The sequence below is a fragment of the Python bivittatus genome, unplaced genomic scaffold (assembly GCF_059951505.1).
Source record: "Python bivittatus isolate LINGU-HERP-01145 unplaced genomic scaffold, Pbiv_v1 ctg000610_np1212, whole genome shotgun sequence".
NCBI classification, from domain to species: Eukaryota; Metazoa; Chordata; class Lepidosauria; order Squamata; family Pythonidae; genus Python; species Python bivittatus.
This window is the reverse complement of record NW_028277088.1, coordinates 17,758,672-17,779,173: the sequence shown is the minus strand read 5'-3', so window position 1 is coordinate 17,779,173 and position 20,502 is coordinate 17,758,672. Positions and strand designations below refer to the sequence as shown.

The window sequence follows — 20,502 nt, the reverse complement described above, 5'->3', positions numbered from 1 at the left end:
ATTTGTAGTGGGCAGAGTAGTGACGGCAGCAGAGTTCCAATGAATTCCAAAAGGTTAACTAAGAGCTAAAATAGGCAGTGATGCAAAAGATCTGTTATCAGATCTCCATTTGAATGCTTTAAAATGAAGTATGGGTAGCTTCAACTTTAGGCCAGCAGCATCATGGGAAAAGGAGTTTACTCTTTCTCTCTGAGCCAAACCCCTGGTATAACACCCTCTCCCTGAAGTTACTATATGTGCCATTGGCAAAAATGTACTCACAAAATACCTATCTTTTCCTCCCAGCTCAACTGGTAATATTTTTGGAGGGGAGAAATGACTTGAAAAGGAAGGACTTAATATGTCCCTTACCAGCAAGTGTTTAAAAAAAAAAAATCAGGTGATCCAATATCAAATTTGCACCTCATGTGGTTTGGCCCTTAATCTCTTCTAATAAAAATAAGTGTCTGATTAACTAGATGGTTGACAATTGGAATTGGTGTACTTTTAATTTAAATTGTCTAGAAGAGAAAATTTATTTCAGTTCAATTTCTCCTGCTCGCACATTATGGAAAGATAAGCTGACTGCACTAGCTAAAATGGCTTCTTCCCAATTATTAAAACATTTCTTCTTCCATTGTAACCCAGTACCCTGTGTTTAGTTCTAATGGTTAATAAATTCTCTGCCAGGTCCACAATAGTTAGCCAGAAGAAAAAGAGGATACAGCTGTTACTGCACTGCAGAAGCAATTTTTACAGAAAAGGGAAATTTGTACAGGTAGTACTCAGATTACAACCATTCATTTAGCGACCATTCAAAGTCACAATGGGTCTGAACAAGTGGTACTTATGACCGGTCCTTGAAGTTCCAGTCATTGCAGCACCCCTACAGTCATGTGATTGTGATTTGGGCACTTGGCACACAGCTTGCACTTGCATGGTTGTAGTGTCCCACAGTCACATGATTGCCGTTTGCAACCTCCCCTGCTGGCTTCCCACAAGCAAAGTCAATGGGGAAGCTGGCAGGGAAGGTTGCAAGTCGCTCCCGTAAGTTGCTCCTTCCACTTTTTCTCCCAAGGAGCCCCATTACAGAGTACAAGATCCCACAGATCTCGTACCCCATAGCATGTGCCCACCCGCAGTGGCTCCTCTGTGGTCCTCGCCAACCCGCCTGTGGCCCCCACACACCCACCCACACCCCATAGCACCTGGCTCAGCACCTCCCACCCCGAGAGACTCATGCACCCTCACACGTTCCTTGCCTTGGACTCCTGACTCTTCCTGCTTAACAACCCGTGCAGTCCTGGGGTTTCGACAGCAACCAGGACTAACGGGATTGCCATCACTAAGCAGTACATTCATGTGATGCTTTACGACTGTATCGTTTAGCAACAGAAATTCTGGTCCCAATTGCCATTGTAACCCAAGGACTACTTGTATACAAATATTCTGTTTCATCTATCCAACCCGGTGATGGTGGCCTCCACTGATGACCAGGTTGGATAGGTGGCCTCCACTGATCACCAGGATGGCTGGCTTCAGTAAAAATCCATAACTCCATGCCTGATATATAGATTCACTTTCTGGCTCCTACTCTGAAGAAACAGCTGCCAGCTGCAATGCAGCTTTGGTACCATCAATCATGATATCCTTCTGGACCGACCTAGGAGGTTGGGAGTGGGAACCTGGTGTTGCAATGGTTATTCTCCTTCGTCTACAGCTGGCCTCAGTTGGAGTTTATGATAGGGAGAGATCTAGGCTAAGGTCCTTGCTTTGCAGGGTGCTGCAGGGTGCTGTTCTCTCCCTGCTCCTATTTAACATCTACACAAGACAGCTGGGTGAGGTATTTTATCAGCATGGGGTTAGATATCAGTATGTTGATGATACTGAATTGTACATCTCAACCCTGAACCCTCCAAGTGATGCTGCTGAAGTTCTGCCTTGGTTTCTGGATGCTGTAGAGATCTGGATGGGGAGAACAGGTTCAGATTCATCCCTCATAAGACCAAGTGGCTGGGATTGTGGTACTCCCTGGGTATGGGGACTTTACAACTTTGGTTCTTGATGGAGTTGTACTGCCCCAAAGAGACCTGGTGTACAATTTAAAGGTTTTCCTAGACTCACAGCTTCTGTGAGCAAGTAGCAGCTGTGGCTCAGAGAGCCTTTGCACAGATCCATCTTGTGATCAGTTTTGCCTGCTCCTGGATCGGGAGACCTTGCTCACAGTCACTCACAGCTTAGGCACCTCACATTTGGATTACTGCCCTACATGGGGCTATCCATGGTGACCACTTAGAGGCTTCAGCTGGTCCAGAATGCAACAGCACAGGTAATTTGGAGCATATTTCAATATGCACATGTAACACCTCTATTTCGCAAGTTGCACTGGTTAATTAAATAAAATATATTCTTCCAAGTCATTCTCACTGAACTCAGTGGAGGCTCACTTCTCATTGAGTAGGAATGTAGAGACTTCCCCTGTGGAATTTTTTAAAAATACAGGCACAAGTAACCAATGTTACTAAGGTTAGGGATACCATGCCTGAAAACATTCAAATGACCACTAGACTGCAGCAGATTTAGAGTTCTGTTTCTCATCACTGGTCTGGATTTTTCGCAGGTCAGAACTAATAACCCTAGTTAAAGTCCAAGTTCCATGGATCTGAATGAAGCACTCTTTTGCTGTTGTTGAAATTAATAAGACTGAAGTGTTATAAATTCAGGACTTGACTAAGGCAGTCAACAATGTGTTATTTTAAAATTAAATTTCAGCAAGTAATAAAGTGCAGAAAATAGTAGACAAAAAGAACGTGATAGTATTTGTAAGCTCTGTGATTAATGATAGCTTAGATTTGTTTACCATTAATGAAGTAATAATTTACTTAGGTTTAATTACATGTTAGACTGTTGTTGTTCTTGTTACTTAGAAACAGCAAGTATCCTTAAACTGCCACTTAAATATCCATCACGATACAGAACCAGTGTTTTTCAACCTTAGCAAGTGTGGACTTCAACTCCCAGAATTCCCTAGTCAGGCTTGGGAGTCACAAGGTTTGCTGGGGGAAAAAAACATGGAAGATGAAGAATACCTGGTTGGCCTAAAAAAAAGTGTTGCTCTTTAGCCTGGGGTACTTCACTCTATGTCATTTTGTTGCAACAGTGTTTGTCTCATAATCCATCTACTCTTTTAATATCACACTTTTCTAATCTGAGAAGATGCTTATGTAGGCACTGACCTTGGTGGCTACTAGAATGTTAGACATGTCCAACTAGCTAAAATGAGGGTAAAGAGAAAAAGCTTGACAAAGGTGACTGATGTCTAACCCTCTTTTGTAGATGGGGGAAATATGATTATGCTGGTAATTTTAAAGACCACCAGTATGCTTGGATACTTTCTCTCTTCTACTTCCTAATAAATGAAAGACTGTAATATTGCAAAACACCCATACATTTTAACCACACTTCTTATGAGAGCTTTTGCCAAAAAAAAGCTACCCCTATAATTTGCTACTCCTTGGAGAAGGAAATTGTAAAATCAAGGTTGTATCTTACTAAACCATAAAGTGGTTGGTTTGGTTTTGGCTTAGTATGTTTGTGAACTTAGTCACTGCGGTTTGCAGAGATTTTATCTTTTTTGACTGGGGGACACATTTGTAATTTTGATAGTATATTGTAGGCACTATGGCTACCATGGCTGTGTTTATGGCTTGCTCATTCACAAAATGGCTGGCATTATGGTGTGCTAGTAGAAATGAGCAAGTCAAAGGGACGGGGAACCCAAGACCACCAGGCGAGGATTGTGCAGGACATTGGTAGCCAAGGGTACTACACTGAAAACCTCAGATAGTAGTATATTATGTTTTTAAATCATAGTTAAAGCAAACATTGACTTACCACAATGAATGAACTGAGCCATTAGTATGTAATATGAGTTACTGTTGTGTTTACTACCGTGACTACTGCTTATTATAGTGCTGATGGGTACAAGATATTTACAGAATACAGTGACACCTCTACTGACAAGATTTGTTAACAGATAATAGATGGAAAAACTGAGATGGGAACAGTGAGAGTGGGGAAAAAAATCAGTTTTTTTTTTAATAGGGGAGCAAATAAAACATAATATGTCTTCTTCTCTAATTGCAGATAGTTCCACTTGTAGCATTTGTTAGTCACAAAAAAGCAGTTCTTAATGCAGGCTGATGTCACTGGATATGAATGTTTTGCCGGTGGCATTTGTACACAGTACTGGTTTAATTCCCATATAATCTGTGTAGCTCCCTAAATTCTACCCATGAATCAGTTCTTACTCTGCCAGTAGTGGAAACATAATTGTAGGATACAGTTTTCTTGATTAGCAAGACTAGACTGTGCTTAAGTGCGTAATAATGCTTTTTTTCTGTAATTCCAACAGAGGAGTAATTTTTTTTTGCATAAATTGCAGAGCAGGAGGGGAAAGTTGACATGCACAAGGGCAGCCGTTTTCATACAAATATCTTAGCTTTGCTCTGCTCTGCTAAATGTAATGACTAACCAACCTATAGTATGACATTTTACTGGCATGGCAGTCATTGCATTCCTTCTTGACTGCTGCTTTGCAATGAGACCCCCTTCTATTCAGTAATTTAACTCTCAAAACCACTCATCAGAACTCTAAAACCGTAAAAATAAAATTAATGTACAGTTCAACTCTCAAGACCACTCCTTATCAGAACTCTAAAACCGTAAAAATAAAATTAATGTACAGTTCAGTAAATGTGAGTCCAATATATAACGTAAAATACACTCTTTCACATTCTTGTAATCAGTTTAATGTTCTCCTATCTTTTTTTCCTAACATGCCCCGGTTGTTTTATGTAAGAGGCAACTTTTGTACAGTATACTTTTCTGTTAGCATATATCAATTGGATACATTCCTTCACTTTCTATTTTTCAGTTGCACTAGTTTGCAACAAATAGAGGTGCTACAGAGACTCTGCAATCCACTCAGCAGTGTGCAAAATGCAAAAGAATTTTGATAATTTTCAGTGCTACTTGGAGAGCATACTGAAGAATTGGAAGCCTGTTTCTTTAAACAGCAAGTTCGCTTCTACTTGCCTGATGTGTTGTGATGTCATTGTCACTCATTCTGAAAGTATTGCTTTCCTAGAGATGCCAAGCCTGCCAGGGCAGTTGCTAGGAAACAAGGGAATGTTGAGAATTACTTTTACTCTGAATCATTCAAACAGATTACTCGGGAGAGAACATAATGTCATAGCACATTGTCAGTGAAGTCACATCAAGAACTACTTTACATTCCTTAAATGTGATGTTTTCTGATTGTGAAAACTTTATAGAAAAGCTAAGCAGCCTTTTCTTTCATGCTACAAATACTAACAATTTTAAAGGATGTTAGGAACTTTGAACTGGTACCAAAAATTGGGGAGAAGGCACAGTATAAGTGAGTAAGTATTACAGAGAACTGAGATATACTAATTGTTAGCATTCCAAAGCGCAGGTTTCAAAGCCATCAGCTAGTCACTTGAAAAACTGATTACATATTTATGCGGTATTTATGTCTATGTGAGGGTAACTGGAATTGTTACACGTCCACACTTAAATCAACTAACATTTAAATAACAAGGAACAAAGTATTTGCTCTTAACCCGTGATGTGACGTCTTAATGGAATGGATAACAGTCACATGATTCAGTCCCACAACTGCTCTGCAAGGTAGGAGAATGAAGGGGAAGTGAAATGACAGGGCCAGTTCTTCATTTCTATAGGCTCCAGCATTTCAGTTTCATTTTGCTACAGCTGGCTTGTACTAGGAATGAAGGGCAAGTAACATGTGGTGGCAAAGAATGCGGCTACGCTGTGGCTGATGCCCCTCAACATTCCTTGAATTGCATGCTTCCTGCCACTTGCCTTATAGTGTTACAAGGCCAGACTGTCTGAGAAGGCAGTTATCACCCGCCATGCCCCCACTTGTACTTAACTATGGCACAACAGTTCCTTGAGCAGCCTTCCCCTCCCCCTCTCCCTCCCCCTCCCCCACCCCCAGCCCTTGCAATTGTTGTTAGCTCTACTGTTATTAAAGTAGTATCTCTCCCCTATTCTGGCACTATCTAAGGCAATGATGGGGTACCTTTTGGGCTCAGCGTGTCAACAATTCGGAAAGTGCCTAATTTGACTCTGCTGGCGTGTCACCCCACCCCTGGCAAACAAAAGAGAAACAATTCTTTACATATTCGTTTATTTTTAAAAAATACAGCCCAATTGTGTGTGGTGCTATGTATTATATAAAGAAATGTCAAATAATTACAAAAATGAAATAGGAGTAAAACAAATTCAGTTTCTTTGGTATAACTCAAACAGGGAGAATAGTTGTTGTCGGGTGTTGGTGAATGCTGATATCATGGCATGTCACCTTTGACATGTGTGTCACAGATTCGCCATCACTGATCTAAGGGCAGCCTCAAAGTCTATAAAATCCATTAGGCTTTATCACCTTGGAAGTAACTCTGAGAATTGGCAGCAACTGGGAACAGAGGCAGTGGAGGCAAAATAGGGATCTGCAATGGGGACATGAAACTTCATGCAGATATTGTTTTGTGCCAACTTGAGAATGGGTGGAGAACACTGTAACTCACTAGTAGAAAAAGGCCCCAAAGACAGTTTATTACATCAAATTGATAGGAAAAAAGTATATATACACATGCAATTGTTTAAACAATAATAAAATAATTGATATTACTATTAAAATTAATAATCATAAATATAAAGGAAGAAAAGCCTGGAAAATTATACATTTTGCTTTGTGTATATTAGACACTTTAGTGAATGTTCAGTAAGAGTTGGCTATACCTGCCTTACTGCTGGAGATGTGGTTCAGGAGTTGGAACATTAATTCATATGATCTGGATGTGTCTTATTATCGGGAGATTTTGGACTGAAATCAACAGGATTGTTCATATGGATTGACTGTGATGCCGTAAAGATGCATTTGTTCTTCTTGGCTATGTTCCTAGTATTTAAAATTTCAGGACATTAATATCTGTAGACTTCTTGGGCATGAGAGTTAGTTAAAATAATTGTTCTACAAAACGGGGAAAAAATCTTCACTTAAAAAAAGGATTGTTCTTATATGTTTGTTTCTCAACATTTAGATTAGTTAAGCAAAGAACAAGATTTTTGAGTGATGGTCAGTCAGTTTGGAGTTGTGCTGAGCATCCTATCTTGATATCTCTTTGCAGTGTTGGTTCCTCCCCACCCAGCTAGGTGGCAGCATCTAGCTGAACTTACCTGATGCCCCAAAATCAAGCAGGGTCACCTAGTTCATACTTCAATGGAAAATCACCAGAAAATCCCAATGCTCTTGATTGTTCCAGATTACTAACCTCTTGAATGTTATGTCATGATAGCAGACTGAATTAAAAGTCAAGATAGGGTTGAAACTGATTATATGGCTATTATTTATCCCTGTAATTTCAAACCAACCCTTATTACATGACTTCCATAACTTGAGAATACAGTTCCTAGAATTCCTATGGCCACACACACTGAGAATTCTTGGAGTTTCAGTCCTAACACATCAGATAGCTTCAGGTTAGAGCAAATTATGCAACTCATTAGTATCTGCGGACCATACTTGGTCTTTGAATGAGATGCCAGATATGCACATTCCAGAAAATGGGTGGGGTCAGAACAAAAATGGAATTTGCTCTAATTTAAAATTAAATTTGCCTTTCATGTAATTTTAAAATTAGGAATATTATTAAATGGAATTTAGCTGCAGTTTAGGGTCATATTCAATAAATCAAAGAGCCACTAGTTGTGCCTTTTTGCCATAGTGGCTGAGAAGAAGCCGGCTTGTCACATATTTTAATGTCTTAGGTTAAAATCTGATAAATTCTTATTGGGGAATTCCATTGGACTCTGGGATTTTTCAAAAACATAATGCATAGTGTTATTTTATAAGAAATAAAGTTGGGAAGATGTTTTCAGAGATCTGATCAATCTGAACAGCCTTCTGGAATGTTCCATCACTGGAGGTTTTGTAGCAGGGGTTGGACAGCCATTTGTCTGGAATGGTATGAGGATTCCTACCTGGGCAAGTGGTTGGACTAGAAGACTTCCAAATCCTTTCCAATCCTAGGATTCTATGATAAGCACTATAAGATAATGGTGGATTTCAGACTATCCCAAAAGTGTATTTTAAAAAGTTTACTTTCTCAACTAAGAGTTTACAATTTTTTTAAACGGACAATGCGCTTATACAGGTATCTAGTTCTAATTTGACAACTGGATGGATTAAATAAGCCAAGAAGTTTTCTTTCTGCAAAGAAAATAATTGGTCTTTTGATTTATGTTGCAGCAGAATCAGAGTATATGGCAGTAGTTCTGAATGTGATTAGATAAATACAGTGGAACCTCGGTTTACGAACTTAATTCGTTCCGCGACCTGAATTGGTTGCGACCCGAAGCAAATTTTCCCATAAGGTTCAATGTAATTACCGTTAATCCGTTCTGGCGTGGAGGACAGGGAGGCGGCTATAGCTTGGAGGGAGAGTCCCCCTCCCTACGACCACGTGTCAGGGGTGGAAAATGGCCGCGGATCACGTGTCAGGGGCGGAAAAATGGCTGTGGATCACGTGTCAGGGGCAGAAAATGGCCGCGGACGTGTCAGAGGCGGAAAAATAGCCGCGGACCACGTGTCGGGGCGGAAAAATGGCCGCGGACCACGTGTCAGGGGCGGAAAAATGGCCGTGGACCATGTGTCAGGGGCGGAAAATGGCCGCAGACCACGTGTCACGGGCGGGAAAATGGCCATGGACCGGGTCACAGGAGGGAAAATGGCCGCGGATCCTGTTCGTAACCCGAGGCGGAGTTCATGAACCGAAGCAAAATTTTGCGGCCGGAGCTGGTTCGAAAAGTTCGTGAACAGAACTTTCTCTGTTACAAAAAGTTCGTAACCCAAGGTTCCACTGTATCTATTAATATATCACTGTGTTAAAGGCTGTAACCTGATTCATGAACAACAAAGAAACAGTTAATCCTGCCATGAATCATTAATAATGGAAACCTAACTTTTTACTTTCACTCCCATATAATCACTGGAGCAGTGGTTCTTTATTAAGGATTAGACAACCCTGTGACCCGTTGGGTCATCCTTTGAGAGAAAGACAGTAGAGTCTGATGTGACCAGAATGAACATTAAATTTTAGGCTGACCATATTTTTTTACCCCAATGCTAGATGGTCCTGTAATCATCTAAGAAGAGTATACATCATAAATAGAAAAATAATTGTAGTGGCAAACAAACTTCAATAATAAGTCAATATTTACTTCCTAAACAGATAAACAGAATGACCATGGGTAGACAAAAAAGCAGTGGAGCAGGAGTGACTTCCTGCTGGCTTCCCCATTGACTTTGCTTGTGGGAAGCTGGCAGAGAGCAGTCAAAAATCACAATCATGTGACTGTGGGGATGCTGCAACGGCCACAACTTTGTGAATAAAACTGGTGTGAACATCGTGGAAATTTCAATTTCAAATTTCAGGAGTAATGGGTCCCAGATTTTTACGCATTAAGTTAGTGGATTTTAGATACCTTGATTCAAAAATTGTTGTGGTGAGGGTACAAAGGGGGTTGAGGGTACAACAAACAGATAAACACAATGAGAGTTTTAGTAGTATATAGAAAAGAAAGCAGATAATACTTTGTAGTCAATTTGTCAAGGAATCAAGCTGCTTGTTCATAGTTTTATTCCAGATTTCCCCAAATGTTTTCTTTTTAAAAAAAGGAAGATAAAAGGTGTCCTTCAAGTGGAATTGAACTACTGGTGACTTCATGGCCAAAAATATCAAAATGGTTTGGCTGTGCAACTGTGGTTTATTCTGAGTTGTTTTTCAACTTCTTAGCTACAGCTTTGATATTTTCTCAGAGTCTCCCATCAAAGTATTTATCATGTCTGAGCTTCCAAGCCCTAACAAGACCAACCAAATACAGTGTAATTCCATCCGATCAAGCAGGGCACCATAGATATAGTAAGCAGATATACTGGGACTGAAACTCTCAGCTTCCAGCCAATTAAAGACCTAAAATAGGGGTAAAACACACCAATATTTCCTACATATTTTTGTGTGGGAGATAGAAATGTCTCTAGATTAATACTATTGGGAAAGTGTGGATTATACTGACAAGGGGAAAATGTAAATTACTCCCCTACTTTTTCTGCTCAACCAAGAACCTAAAAATAAGATGACAAATTCAGGAGGAAGCAACTTTAATTGTAATTCAACACTAGCCTATCCCTAGTTTTCATCTGTTAAATTTCCATATAACCTATTTGAATTTGCTAAACAGCTCAAGGACATTAATCTATAAAGCAACACTTGTATTTTTTCTCCATGCTGTGAAAGACTGGGTGGGTATACATCTTACTGCATCCAAATAGATACTGCAAAGTTGCAGCCAAACAGCAATGCAAAAGCACAAACAGTACACAAAGATGAAAACAGACACATGCTTGTACACACTAAGGGAAGCTTTACACCTCAGCAACTGGGGAGAAAATGAATTTGGTACAGTATTCTGCAACTCTCTCAAATGGATACCCAGTATTATTGGCTTTTTTGATGGATCTCTCCCCTCCCCCACACACACCCCTCCTTCTTTTAAGTAGCAGCTGCTTAAAAAAAATAAGGTAACACAATTAAGACGTGGCGGGAGGGAAGGTGAGCTTCTTTCTGCATTCCAACGGCATTGTGCGTATGCTCAGAGGCGTTTTCTCACCACATATTTAACATGAGCCGGATTCCTAGCTCTGTTGCCGTCCCTACCTGACTCTTTTGTGCCTGACTACCTTCCACCAGCGGGCTCTCCCCTTTCCTCCGCTCCTTCTACCTTGTCGTGCCCCGTAAGGCCTTGGAAGAGGAATCCGAGCGCGCGGGAGGCTTGTTCCCTACTGTACTTCCTCGTAGCTCAGAGGCTCTTCATCAAAAGCGAATTCCTGAGGCTCCAGAACGACTCATTCCTATTCCCCCCCCCTTCCTGAGGCAGAGACAGCGAACCGTGTGTGTGTGTGTATGTGTTGTTTTTTGCAGGCAACGTCCTTGACCGACCGGCTGTGGCAGAAGGCGACCTCGACCCACCTGCGCCGGAAGCCTTGTCAAACGCCCCAGCGCGGGACGTGGCCGGAGAGCGGCCGCCGGCCCCGCGCAGGCCCCTCCCCGCCTTGGCGACGTGTGTCTCGCAACGTGCTGAAGGGCGGGAAGTAAACAAGGCCCGGCCTTCCTCTGTCGCTCCCCCTCCGCCGGGCCTCCAGTACCTTCCAGGAGCGCCTGGGCCTGCGAGAGGGAGGAGGGAGCCGCCCAGAGCTGTGGCGCAGCAGGAATTCCCGCTCCGGCGCGGCCCGAGGGAAGCGGGAGGGCGCAGGGGGCGCTGTTCCTGCGGGGCCGCCTCCCGGCCCGCGTAAGGAGCTGAGGAGGGGGCGGAAGCGGTCGTAGGACGGCGGCGCCGGGAGGGTGATGCCCCGGGTTATTTTTACTCGGTCACCTCATCTTTTCTGGCTACCTGCGCGGAGGGGCGGCGGCAAGGCAGCGGTCGCAGTGGTCGCTCCCTAGCCCGGCCCCTGCGGCCTTGCCGGGCGGCTGTGAGCGCCGCCACCGCAGCAGCCTATAAAGGGCCGAGGATGCAGCTCTACAGCACTATCGTCACTCATTATCCGGCGGCAGCGGCAGCAGCGGCGGCGGCGGGGAGCGGCGCAGCCAGCGGGCCGGGAGTCGTTTTCAAAGTCTCTCCTTCGCCGGAGCCCGCGGGACAAAGCCCGGTGGGAGTCGAGAGCGACGCGGGAGGCGGCGGAGGAGGGACCGCGAGCGCCGTCGCAGCGGGAGCAGCCACCGCCATGCCCGCCTTCTCTTGCCTGGAGCTGCTGCCCCCGGCGGGGCCCGTCCAGAGGAAGCCGCCGCAGCAGCACCAGCCGCCGCAGGTCTTTTGCCCCGGGGCGCAGATGATCCGCCGCCGGCCGCTGGAGAGGGTCGTGCCCATCCGGCTGCTGCCGCGCCCGGAGCCCGTCGGGGCGGTGGGAGAGCTGGGCCCGCCGTCGGCGCCGAACGCCCACCCGTGGCTGCTGCTGGAGAGCGGCGGGGGCGAGGTCGTGGCCGCCGCCCAGCCCGCCTTGCCGCCGGAGCCCAGCAACCGCGGCCTCCGCTTCAGCGAGCATTGCCAGGCCCTGCAAGCGGCGGCCGCAGCCGGCTCCTATTCAGGGCTCACCGTAGAGCCTCAGCCCAGCAGCGCGTTAGAGGTTGCCGAGGAGGAGAGCCCCTGCCAGGTACGTCCGACGGAGCGGAGCGAGAAGCTGGCGCTGTACCTGGCCGAGGTGGAGAAACAGGACAAGTACCTGCGGCACAAAGGCCGCTTCCGCTTCCACATCATTCCCGACGGCAACTGCTTGTACCGCGCTGTCTGTAAGGCCGTCAACGGGGACCAGCGGCTGCATGGGGACCTCCGGGAACAGACGGTGCACTATATCGCCGACCACCTGGACCATTTCAGCCCCATCATTGAGGGCGACGTGGGAGAGTTCCTCATCAACGCAGCCCAGGATGGTGCCTGGGCCGGATACCCCGAGCTTCTGGCCATGGGACAAATGCTGAACGTCAACATCCACCTCACCACCGGGGGCAGGCCCGAGAGCCCCACTGTCTCCACCATGACCCACTACCTGGGCCCCGAGGACCCGAGCCGACGCAGCATTTGGCTGAGCTGGCTTAGCAATGGGCACTATGATGCTGTGCTAGATCGTCAGTGCCCCAATCCGGAATATGAGGAGTGGTGCAGGCAGACTCAGGTGCAGCGCAGGAGGGACGAGGAGCTGGCCAAATCCATGGCAGTGTCGTTGTCCAAGATGTACATTGAGCAGAATGCCTGTTCCTGAGATAGGCATTGCATCCCTTGCCTGCTATTCTGGTGCCTTAATTGTTCTCCATTTCTTCCTCCAACAGTTGTAATTCTTACATGGGGCAAGAACTTGAGGGGAAGGAATGGAGAATGAGATTTGCAATGAATGCTTGTATATACAGTATCAGATACTGGTTATTTTCCTGTCTCTTCTTTTGTATATATAATGCTTCTTCTATTTCCATGCGCTCTGTTCCTTAAGAGGGGATTTTTTTTTTCTTTTTGCACTTCCTTTTTTAACCTTTCTTCACCGCCAAAATAAAATTTAATTTTAGTGTTTGTTTGCCTGTAGATTTTTTTTCCTATATGGCTGATAGCCTAACAATTATTTTATGTTAATATCTGAAATGTGCACAATATCATTCTTTCAATGAAACATTGTACTGTAGCCCACAATTTTTGTTCTTTCTCATTAGATGAAAATTGATTTTAGTTACCCTTTTAACAATTTAATTTTAGTACGAAATTAATTTTTACCTAGCAACTTTTAGAAGAACTAACCACTGCGAGCAGGATTTCTTGAGATAATTGGAATGTGGCTTTTTCAACAATGGTTGAGCGCGATTGGGTCTCTTCTGTGTTCAGTTAGCTGGAGTAAGCTGGCTTTTCATTTTATTGTCTGATTGATTGGTCTTTTTTTCTTTTTTAATTACACATGTGGTTTTAAAAGGTTGAAGACACAATGGTTCTTTAAAAGTAGTCTTATTCTTTTTAGGAGTATACATACCTCCTGCCTGCCTCTTGATAGTCCATCAGCAATTTATCACATTATTTTGTTTTCTGATTGGCTTATGTTGGTATTATGTACAAATGTATTTATACTAAGTTTGTATGGTTTGCTGGGTCAAACATTCAAGGTAGAAACCACCCTCTTCAATTTCTGAATGAACTGAAATGGTTAGATATATTTATTAAATGGAGTTTGTACTTTTTTATTTTGTGACTTTGGAATTTATACTGTATTTGTATAATAGGAATATTCTTAGCTATTCTGGAATAAATGTATAGTTTTGCTTGGATCTGTGACCTGTGTCTGTGCGTGTGTAAACATCTGCCCTTCTATACTCAGGTTGCTGTCTGGGCTGCAGAAAGGAAGAGAAAGTATTGCTCTTGCCAAAGCCTGATTTCTTCCTTGGTACTTTGGCACTAGGCTTGCTACTGGATCCACAGGAGGAGTAGGGAATGGGAAAGGGCAGATGAGGGTCAAGTGTGATGAACATGGAGGTTGGGGTATCTCCATGGCACAGTTTTGTCCTATTTGCTTGCTGCTTTTCACAAGGTGGGGGAGGGTTGAGAAGTCAAGACTTAAATGGTTAATATATTGGACTAGGCTCCAAGATCCTAACCACCTTAGAAGATAACATTTCTCTTTAAGAGTTTTTATGGAAAGGGTAACCTTTTGGTAGCTAGGGCACAATGTTTTTGGTGGAGGCAATGATGCAAAATCAGCAGAGCTGGGATTTTTTATTTTTCTTCTGGGGGAAGGGGTCTTCACACTGTTAAAATGAGTTCAGTCTATTTAAGGCGTATATTATAGTGTGTTTTCCATTTCAAAATAATGTACTAATGACTGCAATTGCAAGGGTCAAAAAGAGGGGGATTTAGGGCCACAGGTTGCTTATTCTGTTCTAGAACTAAGCTTATTGTTGAACTGGAGCCTTAACTGATATTCTGTGAATTTATCCCTAGCCAGTATATGTTGAGAAAAGAATCTTTTTAGGTTTCCATTTCTTAGCCCAGAGCACTTTTCATAATATTTAATAGTAAATGCCTGTCCTTTGCTGCAGGTCAGCTCTATTTTCCATTTTTGTGATCTTTTGTTTGCATTTGCACACAGTCATTAGAATTTCTTAGTAAAATTCTGAAGTTGGAGCCAAATGCTGATTACATTTCATATTACTTACTTGATTTTAGCCTGCCAAATTAATCGAATCCTAGTAGGTTACAATCAATGATTTGGAATAAAATGTCCATGGTACAATCAAAAGTTAAAATCGCAAAATAACATAAAATATGTTCTAAAAAACAAATCACAGTAACTAGATAATCACATTCAAACATAAAAAGCCCCCTTAAATAGTTCAGTTTTTAATAATTTCCTTCCAGCACATAATTAATTTGGTAGTTTAATTTAAAGTTTAAGTTGCAGTGAATTCATCGCATAACCTTCATTAATAGGTTTGCTTTTTTTTTCCTGTAAAGCTACTGATGTTAGTGATTGCTGCCATTAATTTTGACTTTAATAGCTAGTTATCTATTCAAATAAATACTTTTTGGGGGTGTCCAAAAATAATGCATAATATTAATCATATTTTCTCATGTACTCTTAAAATGACTATCTCCTTAACAAGTATAGCTGACTTTAGTTAAGGACCTTGTTTGTTTGTGAAAATGAAACACATCTGTCACCCAGTAGTTAATATTTAGCAATTAACATAGTGTATTTCAGGTGTTCTATATAACATTTCTTTGATAAAGTTTAGAAGCATATTATCAGAGGAATGTCCAAGGTCATGCAGGAAGGAATCTTGTTGACTTTTGGATAGCTGAACAAACACCTTTTATTTATTATCCCTTCCCAGAAAGGGGGGGGGGATAGAATCTGAGGAACCTGCTCCAGCATGTTTTAGGAACCTTGCAATTAGAGGTTTTGTAGGGCTTTTTCAAATAAGTTTCTGAGATTGCTTAACACACAATTTATTCTTGCTTGAATCTCATGCATGATCTTCGAGATGGCAGTTCTTTGACTGCAAATCTCAGTATTGTCGTTTCTTAGCACTTGGGGCTAAGCTAGATAATACCTAATAATATCTACAGTTGGGACTACAAAGTGAAGTGGGACTACAAAGTGGTAAAGGTGTAACTTTTTCACTGCAGGCCAGGAGATTCCCTATCCATCAGCCCCAAAGCCAACAGTTAACACATTTAATAGGACTTTCCAGTGTGGTTAGAATTGTCACTGATACTATAGTTCAGTGACAGCATACCTGGAAATCAGATTTATTAAAATTAATGAAACGTATTGAGTAAGCATGGACAGGTAAGAACATGTTATGGACTAATCAAGAATTCCAGTTACAACAAATCTGTTACGTACTAATCAAATTGAAGAAACGCTTTGCAGGAAGTGTCATGATTAATGGAATTAAGCTTTGACATCAGGCTGTTCTGCATCAAATCCTGTAAACTGATGTCCTAAAAATGAATAAAATTTGCCTAGCATAATATGGAGGTGGAATCTGCTTATTTTACTATTATACTGGATGATAAAGTGGTGCCTCTGTCAAGCCAATTATGAAACAAGAAGGTTTTGCCATGTAAGACAGATTTTCAAGTCTGCTTCTTTGCAACATTAATGAAAGCTGCCCCAACTAACAATATGTCCAGGGTTACTATTGTGGAAAAATAACAACAAAGCTGTCATTTTAAATTGGATGTAGCATACAGAATTTTGCTCCTGAGTTCATTTTGATTAACATCAATTTATAAACCAGACTAGTCCTGTTTGTCTCTAAAGAGTGGAAATCACCTGCGGAAATTATGATTTGGATAATGAAGCGTCATTTTGTAGCTATCCACCCACCAGATAGGCGTGTGCTGTGTCCCTATTTTTGGCAAAGGCATATTTACTACCTTTGTAAACATGAATTCATTCATAAGAATTAAAGCAAACAAAACAGCAGCAGATATAAACATACAGCTTTCTATTAAAAAAGATTTTAAAAACTTTGTTTTGTTGGGAGGCTGTTCTCTTTAGAAAAATGCAGAAGAAGAGGTTTCAAAAATAAAACTTAATTTCAAAGAGAGTTTCAAGGTTAAGTGTCCTTGAGGACAAGCTCTCTGATAACTGCCATCTAGTATCAGACCTGAACTGGAGCTGATTCAGCCATTAGAGACAAAGTGAAGCAGATCATTTCAGGCACTCTGTCTTCATTTTTTGTTAGACAGCAGTGAAACCCAGCAAACTCTTGGTTACTTAATGTTACATTTGAGAAAAAGGGGGTGGTGGTGTCTGAATTTTCCATCAAAGTGTCTTGAGCTATGCTTTGAACTAAACTGTTCTGGATGCTTGCAGGTCTAATTCAGTGATGTTCACCCTAATCTCCACCTCTCAGGATCTGCTTGATGCTGATTTCATTTCCTGAGCTTCTCTAATCTTGTACTGTCCAGATGCAACTCAGCTGCAGTTTTCACAATTCCTGTGGTCATTCTGTCTGCAAATTCTGGGAGTTGCAGTCCCAACACATCTATGGGACACCAAATTAAGGAGGGCTAACCTACCTTATCTAATAAGCTGACAGAAAACTTTGAAGCATTACACACTCAAAGGTCTAGTTTTCCACACTGAGTAGTTGCCATGGGACATTATGTATTCTCTGTCTTTATCTGGGAGATGTCTAGGGGTCAATGGAACATAAAAGAAGATCATCTGGTTAAAGGGAAAGGTCAACCAAGTCTGACATTCTGTCACCTGGTAGCCAACCAGAGGCACTAACAATATTTTACTCAATACACATTCATTATATAGTATGATTTTATATTATATAATATAATATATTATATAGTATGACACTGACTAACAGGATCAGTAAAGAAGAAAATGCCCCCTTATTCTCCAGAGTTCACAGGCAAGGAATTTAGGACTATTAAAAGGAAGTGCTTTTTCCCATAATGCATAGCTAACCTTTGGAATTCTCATATCCAGAAGGACACCTCATTATATAGACTCTTATACAGACTCATGTGTAATATATAGCCTGCATGGTGAATTGTACCTAGTATATCATAAATTATGTCATTCATTTCAAGGGATGAGTAACATTAAATACTTATTTCCTGTATCCTTTTTGGAATCCTCTTTCCATAAGTTGCAAACTTAAGATCATCATAAAAGTCCACCATTCAAGAACATATTGCAATGGGGAAATCTTGTTCAGAGTTCTAGTAAACCAGACTTTGTTCTAGGTTCTGTTAATTTCATTTTCTTTATTTACTTGTTTTATTCCCCCCCCCCTCCACTTCTCAGCAATACTTCTTTGTCCTAATTAGGCTGATTTGTACTTTCTTTTTTTAAAGTTTTATTTTAATTTCTTTCTGCAAATGTTGGGATTTCTCTGAATGTGCTGGTGACTCCCTCTGTTGCATATGATTGCTATTTCAGCTATATCAAAGTCTGCAATTAAAAAAGAATTTGCTATTTGTATATAGAGTTCCTGAATAAATTTCTAACTTTTTCTATTTCATCAAAAAGAAAAACACTATAATTTGAACACAAGTGGAAAATTACCAGTCAAGCTATTATTTGATTTTATTCTCTTGAAAAACCTGATATACATGTCTGTGGTTTTGAATTCATAGTGTTGTCCTCTCTGAATGGGAGATAGAGCTCACCATTATAAAAACACCAGGAGCTGGTGAAAAAAGAGCAATTCTCCAGTCAGCAAAATGGATAAAGAAATCGTTGGCTGCACAACCCACTGAATTCTTGTGAGCAATTTTCAAGGCCTCTGTTAATCCATTATCATCTCATCTAGGAATGACAATAGTAAAACCTGTATCTTCCTTTATGGAACTATATATTGTAGGGACCAGTAATCCAATGGATGAGGAAATGAAATACTTCCTTTTAAAAATGCTGTTACCTCTTCATGTCAGCAGAATGAGTGGCTATAAATGCTACTCTTAACCATTTATTTGAAGGTCTTTAACAAGCTTTGAGGGAATGGCAGATAATGGGGAAAACAGATGTAGATTTGGAAGAAAGGATGGCAGAACACTTCCAAAATTGGCTACCAAATTGTAATTTTTAATGTGACACTAGGGCTATGCTAGGATGTCAAAAAATATCCCACAAGAAGGTAATGGCAAACAGTTTCAATAACTTTGGCAAGCAAACTTCATGGATGCAGCTACTAGGAGTCAAGCTCAACTCAAGGGACATCTTTGTATTTTAGGGGGAAATTATGAAATGCTAACAACCGATCTTTTATTAATTCAGTTGAATTCAATTAAATTCAAAATTAAATCAAACTACTTTTTGTTTTTGCCCAGACTCCACCTATTTTAGCATGGGCCCTGTCCCTAGCAAGCCACCCAAAGCTCTAACGCAGCCCTTGGCCCAAAGAACATCGTGCACTCCTGTGTCCAGGTTTCTTAAGATAAATGTTTTGGAACAATTGGCTCCTACACACACAAAAATATCTAAGGAATTTCAAGAGAAGCAAGAGTCTCAGTAGGACAAATTAAACTTTCTGATGTTTGTGTTTTCTCCTGCTCTCCCCCTTCTTTTTCTTTTAAGCTAATGCTAGGGCAGCTTGCTTCATTGAATCTGGTTGTTTTCTAATGTTCACCTTCTTTCAGCTTTCAATCAGCTCAACAGAACATGTCTGGAATTTTTTTTTTAGTCTCCCATTGCGTATTCAACATTGGGGATTGCATACTGCTTTTTGTCCAGCACAGTAGGTAGAACTTAAATAGAAGGCAAAAGCACACTTAAATACATGAATAATTTCCTTCCAGAACAATGGCATGGCATAACAGTTGCAGTCATATTCCTAAAATGGTTACTATCTGTTTTTGTAACTGGCCATCCACACCCTGGACTTCAGCAGATAGGTTTTATTTACAGTTCTAACAGGCTTTGCTTCATCAAATGCTTAGCATTCCTTTCTTGGGCAAGTAATATCTCTTATGTAAGAACTGGTCCTGATACTTGAGCAAGTAATGCTTTGATTTTCTATTTAGTCTCCTGTGTTCCTGTTCAGTTGATATTCTTTCTCCAGCAGTCTTCTCTTAACTGGGGAATCTGGCAAAAATTTAAAAATCCCTTTGCCCAATGTTTAATTAATAAACTGTGCACAGTTTCTTTTGGGGGGGGGGCTCTTCAGAGTAAGTTAAACATTTATTTATTTATTTATTTATTTATTTATTCATTCATTCATTCATTCATTCATTCATTCATTCATTCATTTATTTATTTATTTATTTATTTATTTGTGGGGCTTATATGGCTGCCTATCTCATACAATGACTCTAGGCACCAGACCAGACATCCTCACAGCTCAACCCCCTATCCTAGCCCAATGCTTGGGTGAAGAGCCAGGTCTTCACAGCCCTCTGGAAGGATAAAAGGGTAGAGGTCCCTCTGATCTCCAGTGGGAGGCTGTTCCAAAGGGCTGGGGTGGCCAATGAGAAGGCATGCCTCTGAGGTCCCATCAGATGGCATCATTTAAGGGAGGGGACCTGGAGCGCACTCACCGTATCTAACCTAGTAGGATAGGCAGATACCCTCAGGAGAGGCAGTCCTACAAGTAACCTGGCTCTGTGCCATGTAGGGTTTTAAAGGTGATAACCAGCACCTTGAACTGGATCTGGAAAGCAGCTGGAAGCCAGTGCCGCTCACACAGCAGTGCTGTTACTTGGGTGAACTACAGGACACCCAAAACTGTGCATCCTGCTTCATTCTAGACCAGTTGCAGCTTCCGGATGGTCTTCAAGGGCAGCCCAATATAGAGCGCATTGCAGTAATCCAAACGGGAGGTGACTAAGGCATGGGTGACTGTGAGCAAGGCCTCCTGGTCC

The 20,502-nt window shown here is 41.7% G+C and overlaps 2 protein-coding genes across 4 annotated transcripts in view; one reads left to right on the top strand and one right to left on the bottom strand.

Moving 5' to 3' along the window:
• CUNH10orf67 (chromosome unknown C10orf67 homolog) overlaps positions 1-11,327 on the bottom strand; it is a 73,151-nt gene extending 61,824 nt beyond the window's left edge. For all 3 annotated transcript variants that reach the window (XM_088150367.1, XM_088150366.1, XM_088150368.1), the window contains exon 1: positions 10,803-11,327. The gene's annotated coding sequence lies outside the window, so the exon portion shown is untranslated. The remainder of the gene's footprint in view (positions 1-10,802) is intronic.
• A 53-nt stretch (positions 11,328-11,380) lies between these two features.
• Positions 11,381-13,940, top strand: OTUD1 (OTU deubiquitinase 1). The gene has a single exon (XM_007437584.2). The coding sequence runs from the start codon at positions 11,654-11,656 to the stop codon at positions 12,896-12,898; it is 1,245 nt and encodes a 414-aa protein (XP_007437646.2). The 5' UTR covers positions 11,381-11,653; the 3' UTR covers positions 12,899-13,940.
• Positions 13,941-20,502: the final 6,562 nt, after the last annotated feature.